The following is a 22,738-nucleotide window of genomic DNA, read 5'->3' on the forward strand; positions in this document are numbered from 1 at the left end:
AGATAGATATAGATAGACATATAGCAACGTTGGGAAAAGTGGGGGAATGCTGCCATGAGGAACAAGCCGGATGGTCATGTAGGGCATGGCAGTAGACAATTTATGAGGGGTTATTGCGAATTGGAAACCAACCCGGTATACAGCTTTAGATCTCTGCCGGATAGAAGAGCCAGGAACCAAATGGTCCAACCCCCCCCCTCCTTACTTCCTACAGATCAAAGAAAGGGATTCTACTTCAAAGGCAGCAAAGAGGGGAACCAACTCAAGGGGAGGGGTTGGAGGGAATTTTAAGGTTCTGATTCCATTTGAAACTCTCAGTTTTGGCAAAGACATGGCGAGAATACTTTGTTCCAGTTCTGTTAATAAATTTTCTGTATCATCTGAAGTTTGTTGTGGATTTCTGGTCAGAGTATTTCCAGAGCCTCACAGTGGAATCCCTCCTCCTGGACATGAAGGCTAAGATGGGGGACTTATCCGGGAAAAAGGAGGTAATGGCCTACCAGTGGGCAAGGCATCCCCTCCCTCCCTCCCTCCTTTCTTTCTTTCCCGGCTCCCTCCCTCCCTCCCCCCCCTCCCTCCTTTCCTTCCTTTATTCATTCATTCTTTCTTTCCCTGCTTCCTTTTCTCTCTTCCTCTCTCCCTCCTTTCCATCCTTACTTCTTCCTTTCCTTCCTTCCATCATTTCCTTGCTTCTTTCTTTCCTTCCTCCTTTCTTCCTTTCCCTGCTTCCTTCATCGCTCCCTCCCCCCACCCTCCCTCCTTTTTTTCTTCCTCCTACCCTCCCTCCCTTCTTTCCTTCTGCACTTCTTCACTTCCTTGATATTTTTTCCTTCCTCCCTTCTTTCCTTCCTCCTTTCTTTCCTTCCTTCCATCTAGAAGACAAGGAGGAGGAGGATGGGAAAAAGAGACAAGAACGCCCTCCCACGTCATTATTCTCCTCCTCTTCTGCGGAGTCGTTCACCTTTGACATCCTGGGGGTTTTGCCAGGCGAGCAGCCTTGCCGTTTCAACGACTCGGCAGAGGAGGAAGAAGACAACGCGGTGGGCAGGCGTCCTTGTCCCTTTCTGTCCTGGACTACGGCCAGCACAAGTTCAAACAAACGCTGATAAGGATTGTTTAACAAAAAAGGAGCTAAAAGGCAGGCTACAGACCTTTCGGTTAGTGCACAAAAAGCACACCAGTAACAAAGCCAAGGTCAGGATTCCAGAGTCCACAGAAGTCAGTTCGGTCCAAGGTCAGGGCAGCCAGAAGGTAACAAAAGTCCAGTCCGTTCCGAAGTCAAGGGTTCAAGGCAAACAAGGGTTCCAGGGAGCAAGGAGCCAGTGCTGACAGAAAGATACTGCAATAAACTCTGGCACCGAGTCAGTGTCTCACAGGTGTTTAAGTAGGAGACTCTCTTCTCAGTGCCAGCTGAGGCTTGTTTGCCAATTGTCTCTCAGCAATCCTCCTGGACCAACGCACGCAAGCACTCTCAGCCCTGCGTTGCTTAAAGGAAGGCACCTCCAGGCTTAGCTCTTCCCCAGAGTCACCACTAGGCTGCTGAGCCTCAGGAGGAATCCCTCCAGCACTAGGACCAGGCTGAGCCTCCTCCTCTGGGGCTGGGAGGTTGCAGCTGGGATCTGGCAGAGCAGGATTAGCACCTGGTGTAGCCTCAATTTCCCCTTGCACTAGAGGAGCTACATCCTCCTTCTCATCATCCTCTGAGTCCGGCTGTTGGCTGGCCATGACATTTTCCCCCATTCTCTTTTGTCTCTTTCCCCCATTGCTGGGCGGGCACCCTTGTGAGGAGGAGGGGGAGAAGGGAAAAAAGAGAGGAGGACGCCTGACCACCATGTTGTTGTCCTCCTCCTCTTCCGAGTTGTTCGCTTTTGAGTGACCTGGAGGTTTTGCTAGGTGGGCAGCCTTGCCTCTCAAAGGCAAAACCCCTAGGCCACTCAAAAGTGAACAACTTGGCAGAGGAGGAGGAGGACAACGCAGCGGTCGGGCATCCTCCTCTCTTTCTCCCGTCCTCCCCCTCACTCACCAGAAGAAGGGCCCAAGGCTCTCTCATGATCTCTAGCTCTCTCTCTCTCTCCCCCCCCTCCCGGTTGTCTCCTCTGCTTACCTGAAAAAAGCTCCTTTCTCTGGGCCTGCCTGGCCAACGGGGTGAGAGGAGCTGTAAGCCTGCCCCCAGCAAAAGCTCCCCTGGGAAACAGAGGCAAACTCTGGGGGAAGGGCCCATTGCTCCCATCCTCCAAAGCCCCATGCGATCGGGCAAGGACTCTGGGAGCCAGGACATCCTCATCCTCCTGACAATGGGGCCCCGGGCCTCCAGAAATCTTTTGGTGGGCTGCATCTGGCCCCTGGGCCGCATCTTGTGCAGCCCTGCCTGAGCTCATCCTGCACATTAGCATTTCTGACTTTACCCCTACACAGGCTAGCTGTTTGCCTGAATGCCTCTTTGGTTATTTCGCCCTTTCCCCATTTCTTATACATGTCCTATTTAAAACTTGGCTCAGTTGAAAGTTCTTTAGTCATCCATCCTGGTTTTTGAGACTCTTCCCATTTTCCCTCCTCAATGTAATTGTTTAAAATTGTGCCTTTTGAGATACTCCCATCCATCCTGAACTGCCTTCGCTTTTACTATTCCTGGCCATGGGATCACCCCCATGGGTGATTCCCCTTCTAATCCTTCCCAATCTTTAGGAAATCAGCTTTAATAAAGAATGTGTGTCTGATTGTGCTTGGCTTCTTCTTTCTACTATATCCATCTTCAGCAGAATGTGATCACTCCCACTTATGAATCTTACCACTTGAAAGCTTCTGGTTAAAAAGAGTAATGCAATATGGAAGAGGGTTTTTTTTAAATTGATACTGTATATACTCATATCCCACTTATGAATTTCACCACTTGACAGCTTCTGGTTAAAAAGAGTAATGCAATATGGAAGAGGTTTTTTGTTTTTGTTTTTTCAGTTGATACTGTATATACTCATATACAAGTCAACCTTCTGTATTAGTCAAGCGAAGGTTTTAGGGTCAAAATCGTGGATTTTGCTATGACTTAGGGGGCTATAACCAAGTATGTTAAGGGGAAAAGACCACTTCCTTCCCTCCTACTCTTTCTCCGGACCTCTCTTGACCACCTAACACCACTTCTCTGATGCTGGAAAAGATGTCTTTAACATCGGGTTGGGAATGGAAAAAAGTGAGTTTATATGAGGGGTTTGGTGGGGAGAGAGAGCCTTTAACACATTGTAAACTGTTTAGGGAGTGTTAGTTCATTGATAAGTGGTATAGAAATGTACTTGCTATTGCTATATTGCTATTTAACATCAGATTGGGAAGCCCTGGTGGCGCAGCGGTTAAATGCCTATACTGAAGCCAGTCACTCAAAAAACCATAAGGCTGCAAGTTCAATACCAGCGAAAGGGCTCGTTTGACTCAGGCTTGCATCCTTCCGAGGCCGCTAAAATGAGTACCCAGCATGTTGAGGGCAATCAGCTTACAGTTGCAAACCGCTTAGACAGTTCAGTTTGAAGTGGTATATAAATGAAGCTGTTTTTTGTTTGGAAAGAAGTGGATTTAAATAAGGGGTTTGGTGGGGAACGAAACTTTTAATATTGGATTGGGAAGAAGTGCATTTAAGTGGTGGGGGGGTAGTGGGGACAGAAGCATTTAACATCAGATTGGGAATGGAATCACCCCTTTCACACACAGAGACACACACAATTCCACCTGGGCAGCTCTTTCAGGCACATGGGGTGGTGCTTTCTTCAGGACCTTTCTAAGTTGTATTACTGTATTGACACATATATAAGTCGGATTTTAGGGTTAATTTTGGGGCATAAATTTCTCAAGTTATAGTCAAGTATATGCGCTAAGAAAAGGAAAGAAAGACACAACTATAGTATGCTATAGTAAACTAACTGGTTAACAAAATGGCCATGTTAGCTGATACATAGAATGAACTGAGATTTTTTTTTCTTAGAACAGAAGTTAAGTGTGAGGACTATATAAATGAAGTATGTCCAGGCTGGATAATTGAGAAAGAATATATGGTAGAAGAATCAGAAGTGAAGGGAACAGAAATAGAGAAGACAATAGAGCTAATTAAAAAGAAAGATCTGCACGAGGAGCCAGAGATGAAATCGATGATGAATATGACTGGAGTGAATGGATCCATTCCAGTACCTAGCACCAGAGAAAATCTGGGAAGATTGATCTGATGTGGAAAGGCTGAGAAGATTGAGAGCAAAGTGCTGTATTCCTGTAGCCAGATATAGCAAACTGAACTGACACAAGCACTGTTGCCCATCTTTTTTTTAAAGACTCTATAAGACAAATCTGAGCCAGCAGAACCTGAGCAGCTGTATCTTCCCACTCCATCTCAGTTGCCTTTGCACTTTCTTCTTTGACCTCTGTTAATAATTGTTCCATGTCTGTGATGTTTTCTTCTAGTAGTATGGTAAGATCTGCATATCTTAATTGTTGACATTTTTTCCTCCCATCTTCACTTCTCCTTCTTCTGAGTTTAAATCTGCTCTTCGTATGATGCTTTCTACATACAAGTTGAACAAACAGTGTAATAAAATGCAGCCTCGCCTGACCCCTTTGCCAGTTGGGAACCATTCTGTTTCTCCATATTCTGTTCTTACAGTAACCTCTTGTCCTAAGTACAGATTCCTCATCAAGACTATCCAATGTAGTAGCACTCCCATTTCTTTAAGAGTATTCTATAGCTTTTTGTGATCTATGCAATCATAGGCCTTGCTATAGTTAATAAAGCACATGCTAATTTTGGTTTTTTTTTCATTTTACTTTCTTTCATTTTAATTTTACTATGCCATTGTATAACTGTATATTGTGAGACTTGAGCATCCACAAAATTTGGTATCCACCGGGGGGGAGGGGGGGGATGTCTGTAAGCAAACCTCAGCATACAACCAAGAGTCTACTGTATATAGAAATGTTATATCTTTAACAATATAAATATTAAAAGATTCAGTAATGTCCCACCATCACTCCCTGCTCCATCATCTCAAAGAAAACTTTTAGATCATAATGTAAAAAACATAATGTGAAGAACAAGCACAACATACCATCCAATGGAACGTCTTCCTTGTCAGACGCTTTTTTCTTATTTTTTGCATATGCTAATGGTTTAAATAGAAACATATAATACACAATCAATCTTTCCTCTTCATCATTGTACTAGTTATGAAAGCATTCAATTTACAACAACAAAAAGTAAGCCACATTTGATCACCAAAAAAAAAAAAAGGCACGCAAAAAGGCTTTCTGTATTCCAGATAATGCTTATCACCCTACAGACATTTCTTTGACAAAGTATTTCATCTGTAGCTGTCCTGTCATAAATAAAAACATCACATCTGGCTTCCTCAAATTCTGTAACTTATAGGAAACTGCTCTTTGCCATTTTCCTTAGGGTAGGGATGGGGATAGTATGGTCCATAAGCCATATGCAGTCTCCACACCCTTTTCACCCATGACCATTGACTGCCAGGTGAGTGTTCAGCCAATACCATGCTGGCCAATATCCAGGAGGGCCATGTCCCTGTCCCCAGCCCTGGCTGCCTTCTGCTGCCACATGCTGTGCCCAACAGTTTTCTTACTGTCTTCCATTGCAGGGTGTACAGGCACTGGCGATAGGTAAATCAGAGCAAAGAGGAGCCATTCAGCTCTCCATCTTCTGGCTCCTAGGGGGTGGCCCCTGGCATTGAGGGGCAGGAAGAGGTGATTACTGCCACCTAGAAGGTAGGTCCCCCAAGAAGAGGGACATGGATTATGGTGCTGCTGCCAGGATGGTCTCATGGATTCCTCCCCTCCAGGTAACATTATCTTCCCATGTCCCCATCAACAGGTGGTGAGCTTGGTGGCAATGTCAGCCATGGCACAGGTAAGAGTAATGGGTGGGATAGTCTCCTCCCTGCTTGCCAGCCTCATTGCCTCACAAGGGCAGGCCATTACTTGAGATGAGGCTGGCAGACAAACAAGGCAGGGGTATTGTCTTTATGAAGTCAACAGAAGGGCTACATGTGGGAAACAGGGACTTTCCTCAGTGTATGTTGCTGTGGGGGAGGCTGCTGCTTGTGGCATGACCTGCCCAGAGTTTCCAGTGTTTAGGTCCATGGCAGTTGACTACCCTCTCCCTCACTTGATTATACCTTGCATTTTGCCAACTTAAGCAGAGGGGTGCCTTCATGGAGGGTCAGCTGAAAGTTACAAGGAAGCATTCAAGCCCCCCTGGAGCAACATCCAGCTGTCCAACCATGAACCCCACCATACATATCCACGTCTTCCCTTCTTCTCAGGGTCCCTGGTTTGAATCCCAAGAATATACATGGATTTTCTAAATCCTTTTTATTGGTTAAAAAATGACATGCTTGTCACCATTCTGCTTCATGGTGGGTGCACTGGGTCAATCTGGCACATTAGGGAGGGTAATGAAAGACAAGGTTCTGTAGGTATCGGGGCGGGGCGGGGGGCAAGGGGATTAGGGATGGCCAAGTCCTTGCTGGGGGTAGGAGGATGTCTTCCATGGTGATTCCATCACTTATTCAATCCCATGTCTCTGGATTGGGACACAAGCCTCCTCTGGACTGCCTCTGCCATCAGGATGATCGCCCTCTCACGGGGGGGGGGGAGGGGAATCAGGCACTCACAGGCTGCTAAGGCGGCTTACCAGTGCCTTCATCAGGGGTTCCTGGGTTTCCATCTCCATGATTGTCCCTCTTCCTGAAGTGCAGGTGTGATCCTTGGGCCCACGCCCTGCATTCCCCTAACCACCGCCCTGGGCCAGGCAATCTGTGCCATGAGAATGGCAGCAGTCTGGGCTTTCATGGTGTCAGCAAGGCATTCCTGCTGCTGGAGGACATGCTTGTCTACTAATCTAGGTTGATGCACCTCCCTCCTTCTTTGTTTTGCTGATTTATATTCCATGAGGCAATCAACCACTTATGTGGCCATCAGTGTCACCAACTGTCACTTTGTCCTACTTTGGATTTTGGCCAGGCAGACTGCTGAGAGCAGAGTATCAACACAGTTCAGTACTGCAGGATCTGAAGGCATAACATAGGACTTTGGTTAACCACCGGACACATCCCCCCAGACACAGGGGAGCAGGGTTTGATTAGAGTGACAGAGCTCTTTCAGCCAATGCTAATGCAATGGACACTGCCAAGCACATCTCCAAACATTGCTCCTGTTAGCCCCTGTGCATACCTAGACAGGATAGTGGCATGCAATTAGTAGCATTCTATGTCAAGCCCTACTGCATGCCAAGTGTGAACACTGTATGGTAGTCACAGCATCAATGCACACTTGAGACATACATTAGTTGTCATTTTTGTGAGGGTGTTCCCTGCACGGCAACTCCTGGCTTCCCTGCCATGTCACTCCTGGCTGTTCATATTGGGCTGTGCCGAGGTAACTGATTACACAGACAAATGACTGCAGAGATGGGGGTCCCCTTCCCCAACGGAGATGTCATTCCAGAGGATGGGTCTCAGTTGTTTGGCTGATACACATCTAATCTGGTCTATTGTGCAGTGAGGGACCTGGTCAGCCATGCCAGGGAGACCTGCTGCATGACTGTAAGGATTTGGCACCTCATTTCCTCCAGCAAGGGCCCCTTGGCACATGGTACCTGGGGTGGTGCTGAAGAGTGTTTGGAAGCCTTCTGCCTGGGTGGGGCCATTCCCACATTGGGCTCCAGGCACCTGCCTAACCAGAATCCAGCGAATGTTGGCACTGTGGGCCACTCACTTGCGGTGTATGGCATCCCCTCCATGAAAGAAGTTGTTAAGCTCCTTGAAAAAGAGCATGGTGAGCATGCCTTGGGTGCTGCACATGTTGCTGTAACATTTTTGGAAGGATTTGCTTTTTGTCCTGCATTCATCAGTTGTACATTTGTATCCTTTGGTCCTCATTTCTTCTGCGATCCTCTCAAACAGCTCAATATTCTAGTAGGATTTCCAGAGTTTCACCTGTGGGGTGTCCTGTCCCCATAGGGCCATGAGTTCAACCAAATCCACAGTACTCCAGGATATCCCTCTCCCGCTTCTTTCAAGGCTAATGGATGATGCAGCTATCATTATGTGCATGAGTGAGCGGTGCCAACAGTGTAGCTGGGTGCCTGTGCACCCAACCGGTGAGCAGTAGACAAAAAACAAACAAACCTAGGGCAAGCTATGGTACAGGTAGCTGAGTGGGAGGCCAAAAGTGAAAGTGCTTCTGCCAGTATGGGAATATCTTGCCACAAAAGCATCAGTGTCTTGCCTGCCCCATGGCGCATCCTCTGGACCACCTCCGCTAGCTGCATGGGCCTTCCTACACACACACACGCGCGCGCGCATCTCGTAATGCATATGTTTGTATGCCACTGCAAGAATTCACACTGTCAGGCTTGGCCTGGAGGAAACCTGGGGTTATTTTGCATTCCCATTTCCCCCCCTTGGGTCACATGCTTTGTATAAATAGGTAAGGCTTAAAATGGGGTGAAACCGCTTCATTTTGTCTGTGCAGACAGCCCCTTTGTCAAGTATGTGAAACAGTTAATGAGCTCTCTCTGATAGTTACTAACTTCTTTGAACATTAGTTAAAAATGTTTAAAATTATTTCAACTAGGCAAGAACCAAGAACATATCAAGAATGCTGTGAAGCCTGGAAATCTCTAAATTGTTATTTTAAATTAATAAAGGGAATGCTGATTCTAGCTCAAACTCAGAGCTAATGGCATTAAAAAACAGTATAAACATTTGATCTGTCAAAAGAAAAAGAATGCTATGTGGGAATCTTAGAAATGCCTGATAGTAATAAAAATAAAATAAAATTTATTTATAGCCCGCCTCTCTGTCCATGACAATCAAGGCGGTTTACAGATTCAAAGTACATACAAACCCTATGTCCCAACAGTTCCCACCCTCCCTTAAAATGTCAAATTAAACAATTAACTATTAAAAACATACATTAAAAATAAACAAAAGCAAGCGAATATGGCTACAGCATATTCAAAGGACAATTCAGTTGGTTGGTGACCTGATAAGCTATTCAGGAAAGGCCTGTCAGAAGAGATCCATCTTGACAGCCCTTTTAAAGCTATCTGAAATGGTAATATGATGGATCTCCTCCAGCATAATCTGGGAGTGGTTGAAGAAAAGGTCCTCTGGGTGGTTGCAGCCAGCCGAGTTTTTATAGGCTGCAGTAGATTCCTCCCAGAGGATGTGAGTGTGTGGTGTGGATTGTACAGAAGGAGGCGTTCCTGAAGATAGGTTGGACCCAAGCCATTTAGGGCTTTAAAGGTCATAACAAACACCTTGTAATGCACCCAGAAACCAACGGGCAGCCAATCGCTCTGGTAAAGTTGTTATTTCACATATTAACCAGAGTTTCGACAGAATCGCCAGTACTGCCAACCATAATACCCTCTAGGGCTTCTCCGAGCCTACACATTGCGCAGGTCACGCCCTCGATGTGGTCTTCTGCACGGAACAGGCATATCCGTGAGCGGAGATAATTAGTATCTCTGCTCTGTCATGGACGGATCATTTCCTGGCTAAGTTTGGACTGAAGGCCACTATCCCTCTCTCCAGAGGTGGAGGACCGATTAGAATGGTCCGCCCTCGAAGTCTGATGGAACCCTGCTGGTGCTCTTGGACCTCTCAGCGGCCTTCGATACCACTGACCACGGTATCCTTCTGGAACGCCTGAGAGAGTTGGGTATTGGAGGCACTGCATTGCAGTGGTTCCAGTCCTACCTCTTGGTCAGGTTCCAGATGGTGTCACTTGAGAACAGTTGTTCGGCCAAGAGGGAGCTCAAATTGGGCATCCCTCAAGGCGCGATTCTGTCCCCAATGCTGTTTAACATTTACATGAAGCCTCTTGGTGAGATCATCCAGAGACATGAGGTGGGGTGTTATCAGTACGCTGATGACACCCAAATATATTTCTCTATGCCTCGGACTGAAGCAGTGACTAAGGATGGCATCTCTCCTCTGAATGCCTGTCTTGGGGCGGTAATGGACTGAATGAGGGAAAACCGACTCAAGCTGAATCCAGGTAAGATGGAGGTACTTGCTATAGCCGTGATGGCGAACCTATGGCACGCATGCCGGAAGTGGCACTCCGGGCCATTTCGCCAGGCACGGGGCCTTGGGGAAGGAGAAACAGGCACACGTGTGCCCGTTCCTCCTCCTCCCTGCCATTTTTGGGCCTCCCGCTGTCTCTTGGAGACAGCAGGAAGCAAGAAAATGGCGCCAGGAGCCAGTCCTGGGCTGCTTCTTGGCCCTTCCCTTCTCAGAGCTCCCTCCTTAGAGAGCGCTCCGAGAAGGGAAGGCCCGTGGAGCAGCCCAGGACGGAGGAGTGCCACCTCCTGGGCTGCTTCTTGGCCCTTCCCTTCTCAGAGCTCTTTCCTTAGAGAGATCTTCGAGAAGGGAAGGCCCGTGGGGCAGCCCAGGACGGAGGAGTGCCAGGTCCTGGACTCCCTCCCGGGCCTTTGCTGGTCCTGAGGTGTCTCCCTGGGACCCTCAGAGGCCGGCAAACCCCGGAGGACAGAGCCCAACGGCTCCTGCCGCTGGGCGCAGTCCTCCGAGGATTGTTTGCCAGCCTTTGACAGCCCCAAAGGGACCCTCAGAGGCCGGCAAACCCCAGGAGGACGGAGCCCAACGGCGCCTGCCCCTGGGCCCCGTCCTCCGAGGATTGTTTGCCGGCCTCTGGGGGCCCCAATGCCTGAGGGAGGAGCCAGATGCTCCCTCCCTCTGAAAAGGGGGACAGAAGTTCCGCCCCTGGGGGTGGTAGCCCCACCCCTGGAGGTCATAGCCCCGCCCTTGGCACCCATCCCCTATCCTGGGGGTAGAAGCCCCGCCCCCGGCACACGAACCTGAAAAGGTTTGCCATCACTGTGCTATAGGAACCCCAAATCCAAGAATGGAGTTGTGTCAGCCAGTTCTGGATGGGGTCACACTTCCCCTGAAGGATTCTGTTTGCAATTTGGGGGTATCAGTTGACTCGTCGCTCCAACTGACAGCTCAGGTGAATGCAACAGTCAAGAGCGCCTGCTATCAGCTTCGTCTGATACGGCAACTGCGCCCCTTCTTGGAGCCAAGGGACCTGGAAACAGCAGTACATGCACTGGTAACCTTTCGATTGGACTTCTGTAATGTGCTCTACTTGGGGCTACCCTTGTGCCAAATTTGGAAACTTCAGTTGGTACAAAATATGGCAGCCAGATTGATCATGGGAACTTCTAGGAATGACCGGTCTAGAAGTCCCTGCACTGGTTGCCTATTAGTTTCCGAGCAAAGTACAAGGTGTTGGTGATTACCTTTAAAGCTCTACGTGGCTTGGGCCCAGAGTACTTGAGGAAATACCTTCTTCCCTATTGTCCATCCCGCACACTAAAGTCCTCTGGAAGAAATCTACTAGAGCCAAAAAAATCTAGGCTAACATCAGTTTCCCAGAGGGCCTTTTCTATTACTGCTCCAAAACTATGGTTACCCCCCCCCCCCCAGATATGCTTTATTCATAAAGCATCTGTCTATTCTTTCCCGCCTATGTTTCTGCCTATTTTTTTCTGTTTAATGTCTTTAATGTTTTTAATGTTTTTATACTATTACTGTTTAATTCTGTTTAAGTACTGGGAATGTGGGGATAGGTCTAGGGTTTGATTTTTTTAATTCTTTTGTAATTTGATGTATTTTATTGTTGTAACCCACCCGGATTCTTCGTGATTGGGTGGGCTAGAAATAAATTATTATTATTATTATTATTATCATCATCATCATCATCATCATCATCATCATCATCATCATCATCTAATAAATTGTGACTGCAAAATTTTTACTGGAATACTGGCAGAATGACTAAAAAAGGATTGATAAACTGGATACACAATGACCATGCGGGATTTTTACCAACTAGATTAATCAAAGATAATATCAAAAACTTAATATAATCGAACAGCATGAAAAAAATATACATAAAAAATTAGCACTACTCTTTATAGATGCAGAAAAAGCCTTTGATAAAATAAATTGGAATTTTATGGAAAAAAAACTTAGATGAAATGGATATTGGCTCAGATTATAAGAAATATATAGACAACATCTACAAATGCCAAGAAGCAGCTTTGATTGTGAATAGCAAAACACCAAAAAACTTACAAAGTTCAAAAAGGAGTGAGACAGGGATGTCCACTATCACCGTTGCTATTTATAATAACATTAGAAATCTTAAATAATGCTATAAGAGCAAACAAAAAAATGGAATGTTAGTACTTACCTGAAATACGTCCCTTTCCAGCAGAGAAGGTTCAAGCATCCTATCAATGGGTAGCTCTGCAGGCAGAGAAGAAAACAAAGGCCAGGGCCTGACCCCACCTCTATGAGCGGAGCAACCCCTAGTGACCTCAGTCAATGATCACCCAAGAACCGTTTAGGCCTCTCTATCATTTTTGATGTCTAGACTTGACCAATCAGTGAGACCGAAGGTTCTTGACGTATTCATAAAGCATTTTAAAACTGAAGCAAAACACCCTAATCTTGTCCACTAGTGTCAGCAGGCAGATAGGGTGGGGAGGATGCTCGGACCTTCTCTGCTGGAAAGGGACATATCTCAGGTAAGTACTAATGTTCCATTTTCCAGTAGAGAAGGAGCCGAACATCCTATCAATGGGATTAACAAAAGCACTGCCCCAGTTTTAGGGAGGGCCTGCTGGCACAGAGGACATGTCAGGGACCACCTGTTGTAGAACCCTACGACCAAAGGCTGCCTCAGCAGACTGGAAAATGTCAAGCTTAGTGTTTGACAAATGTGACAAATGTACAATTCTCACCAGAGGTGCATTAGTAGACAGCGCTGTCGAGGTAGCTGCGCTTCTGGTGGAATGGGCAGTAATGCCCTCTGGGGGGACTAAATCCAGAGCTCTGTAGCAGGCGATAGATAATGCACTCTCTGATCCATCTTGAGAGTGTGGAGAGCGAAACCTTTTTGCCCTTGGATCTTGATTGGAAGGAGATGAAGAGAGCTTCTGACTTCCTGAAGGTCACTGTTCTCGTGAGATAAATTTTGATGGCTCTGCGCACATCTAGAGTGTGCCAGATCTTTTCTGAATCTTTTGTTGGCACGCTTTCTCTCCTCTGGGAGTGTGCCAGTCTCAAGCCAGAGCCACACGAAGCCCCAGCCCCACAAAGACAGAAGGAGGGCAATACGATGTCTTGAGACGAGTGAAAAACAGAGTTCACCTTGGGAATGAAGGTCGGGTCTAGTAAAGCAGAATAGAGTCTGGTCTGCTGATGCAGAGCTCCTTCCTCACTGAAAGTGCCCCGATCTCGGAGACGCGGCGGGCTGATGTCACAGCTGTAAGGATTAGTGTTTTGAAGGTGAGGAATTTGAGGGACGCCTCTCTCAGAGATTCAACGGGTTGTATCGTCAAAGCCTTCAGGATCTTGTGAAGGTCCCATGATGGAAACCGATGTCTTGTCGGAGGCGCCCTGTTGGAGACTCCTTTTAGTAATCTTTGAATATGAGGATGTTGGGATATCTGAGCAGCTTGATCATGAGGAAGGATAGAGGTAATCGCAGCCACCTGTCTCTTTATTGTGTTAGGTCGCAGACCCTGGTCAAATCCCTCTTGAAGGAACTGGAGGAATGTAGAGACTGTGACCCGAATGAAGTCTCCCTTTTTGCGCTTACACCATCTCCTGAAGTCTTTGAAGGTGTATTCATAAATCTTGATGGTCGATGGTCATCTAGAAGCCAGGAGTATCCATAACTGGTCAACATGACCTGCTCAATCTCCAGGCATGAAGCTGAAGCCACGCCGGGTCTGGATTATGAACTTGGCCTTGAGACAGCAGATCTGGTCTCGGCGGGACAGGTAGACTGGGTTGACATGTTGAGGATCTCTGAGAACCAGGGGCGTCTGGGCCATGCTGGGGCCACCAAGATGACCTCTGATCTGGTCCTATGGATTTTTTTGTCAGCACCGGAACCAGTGGAAAAGCATATAGGAGACCCGCTGGCCAGTGGCAGTTTAGGGCGTCAAAATCCTCTGCCCCTTGTGTCTGGAACCTCGAGAAGAATCTGGGAGTTTTGGCATTGATGAGGGCAGCAAACAGGTCTATGATCGGATGGCCGAAGGCCGCTATTATGGTTTGGAACACTTCAGGGTGAAGACTCCATTCTCTGTGGTCTATGTTGGTCTGTCTTAGCCAATCAGCCTTGGTGTTTAGCTGTCCCTGTAGATGTTCAGCCTCTAAGGACAGCAGATTGGTTTCTGTCCAGGTCAGAAGAATCTAGGCCTCTTCCATTAGGGACCACAACCTTCTCCCACCCTGATGGTTGACATGGGCCTTGGCAGTAATATTATTGTATATTTGTGTTGAAAATGTTCAGATGTGACATTGGCTGCTAAAGTTTAAATTGGTCACAGACTGAAGGCCAAAAAGTCTAGGCCTCAGACAAAACTGTTCAAGGACAACGGACAAGACAAATGTAAACAAGACATGTTTTCTGTTTGTACTGTGATTGGTTCCTATGCTGCATGGCAACTTGTGGGAAAGAGGCTGAACTAAGGAGTTACATCGTGGGAAAGTTGATCTTCTGAGACTGATCTTATGTTCTGGGTTTTTTTCTGAGAGAATGGACTCTAAGATGTGTTGTACAGTTGTAGCTTATTAGCTTGTGTAAATAGCAACTAAGACAAATAATAGCCCTCTTAAGAGTGAAGCCTGCTGAAGTTTGTTTCATTAATTAAGCAGCTGTTTCACTAGGCATTGTTCCAGCAAGCTGAAGTCTGTGTTGGAGTTTGCTTTGATCCTGAGTTTCAGAAGAGACTACATCTACATCCAGTTGGTGCCACTTCTGAACCATGGGCAAGAGACATCACCCAAAACAATTTTTTCTAACAAGTAATGTTATCTGTCCATACGATGACAGCCTTGTGGAGAACCAGCTGTTTGAAGGACCAGAGAGCCAGACGAATTGCTCGAAGCTCTAGCCAGTTGATGCTGAGGGACTGTTCTTCGGGGCTCCACCACCCCTGGGCCAGGCAAGAGCCGTAATAGGCTCCCCAGCCTCAAAGACTGGCATCTGTAGTGATCTAGATCTTGTCCGTCACCCAAATGGGGCGACCCCTTGAGATTGACTTGGGACTCCACCACCGGAGGGACTGGCGTACCTTGTCGGGAACCTGGATCTTTTGGTGTCTCTTCTGGGCAATGGCTCATTGATGAGGGAGAAGAAGCCACTGGAGAGGCCTGGCGTGGAACCTCACCCAAGGCAGGCAGTTGATCACGGCAATCATCAGGCCCTGCAGGTGAGAAAGTAACTGCAAGCTGAGTCTGGACTGCCCTTCGGATGGTCATGATCCGATCTTGAGGAAGGCAGATTGTTCCTGCCTGGGTGTCTATCTGGGCCCCCAGGTGAAGAATCTGCTGTTTGAAATGGATAGAGCTCTTTTCCAGGTTGATCAGGAAGCCATTGTCCTCCAGCGACCTGGGGATCATTGTTGTTTTGAGGGCGACCGAAACAGGAGGTTGTCCAACTAGGGGTGTACATGGAGGTGATGAGATCTCCAATGAGCGACCAGGGCCACCATGACTTTGGTAAATACCCTGGGAGCTGATGAGAGCGCAAAGTGGAGCGGTCTGTATTGGAAATGAAGTCTGCCATATTTGAAGCGGAGAAAACCACAGGATGATGGGTGAATCAAAATATGCAAATAAGCATCTTGAAGATCCAGAGAAGAAAGAAAGTCTTTGGGCTGAAGACTGTCCAGGATGGTCCTGAGAGCCTCCATTGTGAATTTATTTTTGTGGACAAACCGGTTGACTGCCCTTGGGTTTAGGATGGCCCTCCAGGTCCCGTTTTTCTTGGGCACGAGGGAAAAGGTAGAATAACATCCCTGTCCCTTTTGGTCGTCTGGTACGGGCTCAATGGCTTGGATGGTGAGCAGATGATCGATGGCTTCCAGCAGGTGGAAATGTTTTTCAGGATCACTGGACTTGGGAGAAGGAGTAAACAGGTCGCGAGGGGTGTGATGGAACTCTATCTTGTATCCCAGGCGGACAGTGTTGAGAACCCACCTGTCTGTTGTGGATCTCTCCCAAGCCAGTACAAATCCCTGGAGTCGGCCCCCTACTGGAGGGACCCCATCATGATTGTTGTTTTTTGGGGGATGATTTGGAGCCTCCTCCGTTTTTGGAGGTGAAGGAGGATCGGTTTTGCTTGGAGAACTTGGAATCTTCCCCAGCGAAACTTATTGGGTCTAGACTCCCTGGCTTAGAAGGAGTTGGAGTTAGAGTTGGAGGGAAAGAAAGACTGGGAAGATCGAAAGGAAGAGTGATTCCTAAATTGCCTTTTATCCTCCTTCTTTTTGGCCAAGGACAAGGCTTTCTTTTTATCCTTGCCCTCCAACAAAACAGGATCAAGGGATTCCCCATACACTTTTGTGCCCAGAAAGGGGGTGAAAGCCAAATTCTGTTTGTACCTGTAGTCTACATGCCAGTTTTTATCCAGAATTGACGTCTGACTGTCACAGCTGCTGCCTGTGCCCTCACGCACTGTTGGACCGCATCAAGGGTGCCATCTGCCCTGAAGGCGGAGGCTTTGGCAATCTTGTTAATTGTCTGCCTGCATTGGGCAGCAATTCAAGTAAATCTCTAGACCACTGGAGGGAAATACGCATCACCATGGAGACAGTGGCAGCCACCCTAATAGCTATGGAAATAGCCTCGTGGGTCTTTTTGAGGGCCCCCTCGGCCCTCTTGTCCTCTGGGTTTCTAAGGGTATCCTCACCATCTCTGGCCAACACAGCAGACGAAACCAAGGCCAACACTGGGGCGTCCACCAGGGGTACTTTGAGACTATCCATAACTCCTTGTTGAAGGATATAATGTTTGCGAGTAACACTGTGGTCAGGCCTACTCGCAGCTGACCTATCCCATTCATCCCTAATAATCTGCATGATATTATAGGGACATGGGATCTCTTGGACAGAGGAAACTGTAATTGGAAAGAGCTCCTCGCCAACCCTGGGAAGGTCGGAATCAGGAACAGGCATGTTGTTTGAGGGCAAGCTAATGCCTAACGTTTTGGTGGTCTTTTTTATAAGAGGAGGATAATCTTCTGGCTAAAGAGGCGAGAACAAAAAACAAAACTAAAGAGTTCTGCCAAAGAAAGTCTGAATGTGTAAAATATAACTAAATAAATTAAATAAATTATATCCCACTTCCAATTACCAAAAGACACTACTGTGAAGAAATAAGAGCTTAAATAAACCCTGGAGTAGAGAAGCCAGTATAATTTCTAAAAGGGTATAAGTACCCCACTGAAAAATGAGCAAAAAATATCCAAACTCATATCCAGACTAATCGACCCCTGGAGCAGGAAAGCCAGTAAAATTTCTAAAATGGTAACAATACCCCACTAAGAGTTATGTAAATGCAAAAATTAAATCATAAAATGATATGAAACACTAAAGGCCAGACGCCTTTCGACCGCAGTCTTCCTCAGCGGCCTATAAACATTTAAAATATATTGTATCTGCTCATCAACTCACTCAATGTGTATCTACTCAATTCAAAAGCAACAATGGTCATGTATTGCTCACTAAGACCCAATATTTGTAATTGTTTTAAGTTTTTAATATTGGAAATCCCATCTATGTACCAAAATTTGAATGAATCAAAAGCATGATGTTCCTCTAAAAATGTTTTACCAATGGAGCTTCTATTTTATGGTTTTTGATACAACTTCTGTGTTCAATGATTTGTGTTCTTGTCTCTCTGCTGGTCATGCCCACATAAAGTAGTTTACAAGGGCATATGACATTTTTACTTGCAGATATAAAATTTTTTATATTTCATAACTTTTGCCATCAGCAGTATTCACAAAACATTTCAAGTTGCTGCTGTGTATACATACTGAGCAATGTATACAGATGTGATGTCCCTTGGCCCTCAAACCTTTTTGTATAGCTGGAAAACCAAAGTCTGCCCATACTATTATGTTCTTGATGTTTTGAGTACATTTATAGGCAAACATCGGTTTGTTTTTATATCCTGGTATATTTTCCAGCAGATGCCAATGTTTCATAATGCTTTATTTCACCCTCTGTGAATGTGTATTGAAAGTAAGTGGTATAACCACGCTATCAGGTACTCTCTTGGGTCTGGAATCAAACAGAAGTTTCGTTCGATCTAACCTACGAACTTTGTCCTGTGCCTCTTTAATAACACTGAAGGGATACCCTTTCTCCAAAAACTGGAGGCATGTAATATTCGATTCCCTTTCGTACCCTTCCAGTGTTTTGCAATTTCGTCTGATACGTAAGAATTGTAAATATGGAAGGTTGTTTTTAAGAGGCATTGGATGATAGCTGTCATATCTTAAAAAAGAATTAATATCCATTTGTTTTCTGTATAAGTTCGTTTCAAATGAGCCCCCTGCTGTATGAATATTTACATTTATACACTTTGGTGCATTTTGTTAGCCGCCCTGATCGTTCGGAAGGGCGGGGTATAAATAAAAATTTTATTATTATTATTTATCCAGAAAATTCACTGTACAGGAACTGTATATCATATCAAATTTGATGCTTTCATGGATACTATTAAGAAAACCCAAAAATTCCTTAAGCGAAGTCTCAGATCCCACCCATATGCAAAAAATATCATCTAAAAATCTCTTCCACGTATTTATATGGGGGGAGAATAGTTCATTGCTTAATATATAGGAGCGTTCAAAATGGTTCATGTATAAGTTTGCCAACTCAGGGGCAAACTTACAACCCATTGCTACCCCAGAGGTTTGCCAGTAGAATTGGTTACCGAATTTAAAGTAATTTTTGGTCAGAGTTATTTATATGAGATGTAACAGAAAATGAATAAGGGGGAGTCCCATAGGTCTAGACAGCAAAACTGCTTCTAAAATCTCCAAGGCCTCATTTTGAGGAATGTTGGTGTAAAGTGATATGACATCCAATGTCACCAAAAAGAATTCTTCTACAGGTGGTTTAAGTTGTTCTATATATTTAACAAACTCCTTGGTGTCCTTTATATAAGAAGGTTTATCAGGAATTAAAGGTTTCAGGAAAGATGAAATATATATAGCCAATGGTTCCAAAATAGAATCACAGCCAGACACAATAGGTCTACCCGGAACTGGAATCTTATCCTTATGTATCTCAGGTAATAAGTAAAATAAAGGGATCCTACCCGGGGAATCCAATAAATATTCATAAACGTTGGTTTTTATATATCCCATATTTAATGCCTCTTCCAGAGTGATTTTTATATATTTCAATATATCTTCTGTAGGGTCTTTCATGTATTCCTTATAGTGTTTTACATTTGCCAATTGGCTGTATGCCTCTATTTCATAATCTAGAGGCAAGAAGTCATGGGAGTATCTTTAGTTACCTCCCCTTCCTCTCTGGAAAGTTTGCCCTCTTCAGACTCCAATGCCACGGAGTGTAAATTCTCTGGGGACCCCTCATCATCTAAGGAGTGGACTGATGGAGAATGTTTGTGCTTATTAGTCTCTGACATATCTAGCCCTCTTTGCAGGAGGGTGATATGAGCGTTCTGAGTCTGAGCCTGAGTGGGAGGCTTCAACCTCTCCCTCTCTAGACCTTGAGGAGGTCTGAGAGAGGACCGGAGTGGTTCGGGTCTGGGTCTGGGGGCCTGACTGAGTCCCCAAAAAGTTAGTTATGGCCCCTTAGGGAAGCCCCTCCCCAGTTGGGCTCGAGAGCCCGCCCCTCTCTGAGACTGACCTGACTCCCGAGAGGTCCCATGGGGAGGGCACTGGTGGAGGGTAGGAGGAAGAACAGCTGTCCCGGGTAGGGGCAGTCTGGAGGCTGTTGTCCGGGGCCTCCAAGATGGCTACTGCCATCCAAGTATGTGGTTTCAAAATGGTGGCCCCCACTAGGAACCACATGGCCCTGTGACCTTGCTTTTGGGTTGGAACCAAGATGGCAGTGGCCATGTCGGACTATGTAGCCAGGATGGCCGCCCCCATTATTGACCACGTGATCGCGCGACCTGCTTCTGCGGGTCAGAGAAGGGCAATTGAGTGTCCCTGGGAAGAACCACCCATGGCTAGGTTCTGCAGCCCAAGAGGCCCCCCCACTGGAAGGGGTAAGCACTGTCCCGGTTGCTGAAGAGACTGGGCGGCAAGCCCCCAGACATGGGGAAGGCCTGGTGAGGGACGGGCCCAACCAGCCCAGAAAGGGGGGGGAACAGGGAGGCAAAGGGACCCCCCCCCCAAATCAGTGTACTGCTGGGGCCCAGAGGTCACGGCCGCTGGGATCACCCTCCCCCTGGGAAGTCCTGGCAAGGCCCAGAGCTTCCTGGGCCAAGAAGGAGCAGAACCAGCGCACCATCTCTGGTGTGGGGGGGGGAATTACTTACATCCTCCCCTACAACGGTCTCGAGCGCCAGTGGTGTAGGCTCTCCCTATTCCAACCCCGACTGGGTTGGCTGGGAACCCCTGGCCCCAGCAGCGGACAGCAGGGTAGCTCCCTCAGCTTCCACTCCTTGGCTGACTGATGTTGTTGGGGCCTCAGGGTACACATCCGGCAAAGCCGGGGCTGGCCCAGGCTGAGTGGAAGTGAGCTCGCCCACTGACCTGGCCTCTTCCTCACCCACCATGGAATCCAGAGAGGAGGAAGGAAAGAGGGGAGGAGAGTAGAAGAGAAAAGGGAGAGGGGTTTTTTTTAAAGTGAGGAAAAATAGAAGAGGAGAAAAGGAGAAAAGGAGCAAGCCAGGCAAGTCTGGGGAGCTGAATCCGAATGGTATCCAAGTGTAGAGAAAAGGTTTTGGTTGCAGGCAACCAAAGGCACGTCCTACCAGGAGCTAGGCAGGAAGAAGACTGAGGTCACTAGGGGTCGCTCCGCTCATAGAGGCAGGGCCAGGCCCTGGCCTTTGTTTTCTTCTCTCCCTGCCTAACAGGAGCCTTGTAGGCGGAGCTACCCACTGATAGGATGCTCGTCTCCTTCTCTGCTGGGAAATCAAAGGAATTAAAATCCAAAATATGGAGTACAAGTTGCATGCCTTCGCAGATGATCTAATGATCTGGCAAACCTGATTGAAAATATGAGTGAAATACTAAGAGTACTAAAGGAATACAGTGAAGCATCAGGATTCCAAGTAAATGAAGAAAAATCCAAAATGTTGAAAATGAATATGTATGAGCAGGAAAGACAAAAGATAAAAAAACCTCAACAAAATTTCAAATCAGTAAGGAAGATATTTAGGAATTTTAGATATAGAAGACCAGACAGAAGTGGCTGCTTTTTCTAATCATATTTGTAAATAACCAAATCCTAGTTTCTAAACCAGCAATGTATATATATTATATTAAAGCCCTCAAATTTAAGAGAGCTTTATCATTAGGTCGGTTTAATGCTCTCCCAACAGCCGTTTTGGAAGGGAAATATAGGAAACTCCCTTATGAAATACAATATTGCCTTTGTGACACGGATGCCTTAGAAACTACAGCACAAACAATCACAGAATTATGTACTTTTGGACTGTCAGTTTTACAGGGATATTAATTACCAGTTGATCACCCGTTTCTTATCTAAATTTCCAGGCACTTTGATTATTTTTATTACATTATTTGCTGAATAATCAAAAGAATTTTACCAAAAGTGGCCAAGTTTTGTTACACAATGTGTAAGTTGCATCCTCAAATGGTAGTCAAAAAGCTTTGATGTTAGAGATCAATTTTATAAATTTAGTGTGTTTTACTAATTGTATTTATTGGTCGAAGACCAAAATAAAGTGTTTGTCTGTCTGTCCATATGTATGTGTATATACATATGTGTGTGTGTGTGTGTATCAACTTTACAAAATGAAAACGAACTGAGAAGCAGCTTACACAATTGGTCTTCCTCCAGTTTACTTAGCATGTCCACTTTGATACGAGCTGCAAGTTCATCGGTAAATGATGCAGGCCTTTTCTTTTTCTAAAGCAGTCATGTAGGGATGAATAGGAGAGAGAAAAGACAGAATTATACTTAGTTTCAATGTGACTACCTATTACTTTTATAAGGCACTACAAAAGGGGACATTGGCTCGTATCTGTGAAAAGTCTTTTTCCGGTAGATAAGGGATCCACATCCTGTAGTTTGGGTTATGCTCCTCCCACTCGCTCCAGATAGGTAGGAAAGAAAGAAGACCTTCTGGTGACCCCACGTGGATGGAGCTAACCCCAGAAAGCCAGAATGCTCCAGAAAAATGTGAACAATTTATTTGCATTTCACAATATACAGAACTAGCCAGAGACAGAGACAGCCAGTGAACTTATCTAACTTGCTCCCCATAGGGCAAAACTGGGTGGGCCAGAGTGTGGGTCCCTTATCTACTGGAAATGGACAAATCACAGGTAAGAACCAATGTCCCTTTTACTAGTAGATGAGAGCCCCAAATCCTGTAGTTTGGGATTTGCCAAAGCTAACCTGATTAGGGTGAGTGCTGCTGGCATCTCAATGACCTGGGTATGAGCATTTGCTGTAAGGCCCTGCTGCCAACTACAGCCCCAGCCAAGTCAAGCTGTTAATAATAATATAATAATAATAATTTATTTATAGCCCGCCCAATCACAAGGAATCCGGGTGGGTTACAGCAATAAAAATAAGATAAAACAGAGTGACATAAGTCACAGTAAACTAGTTAGGCTAGTGATGCCTAACAAACATGTATGATGGCTTCCACATGGCCATTCTGTTGCTCTC

General features: G+C 46.1%; 1 protein-coding gene across 1 annotated transcript in view; it reads right to left on the reverse strand.

The window, feature by feature from the left end:
• LOC121926472 (WASH complex subunit 2C-like) overlaps positions 1-22,738 on the reverse strand; it is a 293,675-nt gene that overhangs the window by 31,464 nt on the left and 239,473 nt on the right. Inside the window, exons 7-8 of the mRNA XM_042459487.1 lie at positions 21,883-21,970; positions 5,082-5,135 (exon numbers count right to left, since the gene is read on the reverse strand). Coding sequence (XP_042315421.1) covers positions 5,082-5,135; positions 21,883-21,970 — 142 coding nt within the window. The remainder of the gene's footprint in view (positions 1-5,081; positions 5,136-21,882; positions 21,971-22,738) is intronic.

This window comes from Sceloporus undulatus, chromosome 3, assembly GCF_019175285.1.
Source record: "Sceloporus undulatus isolate JIND9_A2432 ecotype Alabama chromosome 3, SceUnd_v1.1, whole genome shotgun sequence".
Taxonomy (NCBI): Eukaryota; Metazoa; Chordata; class Lepidosauria; order Squamata; family Phrynosomatidae; genus Sceloporus; species Sceloporus undulatus.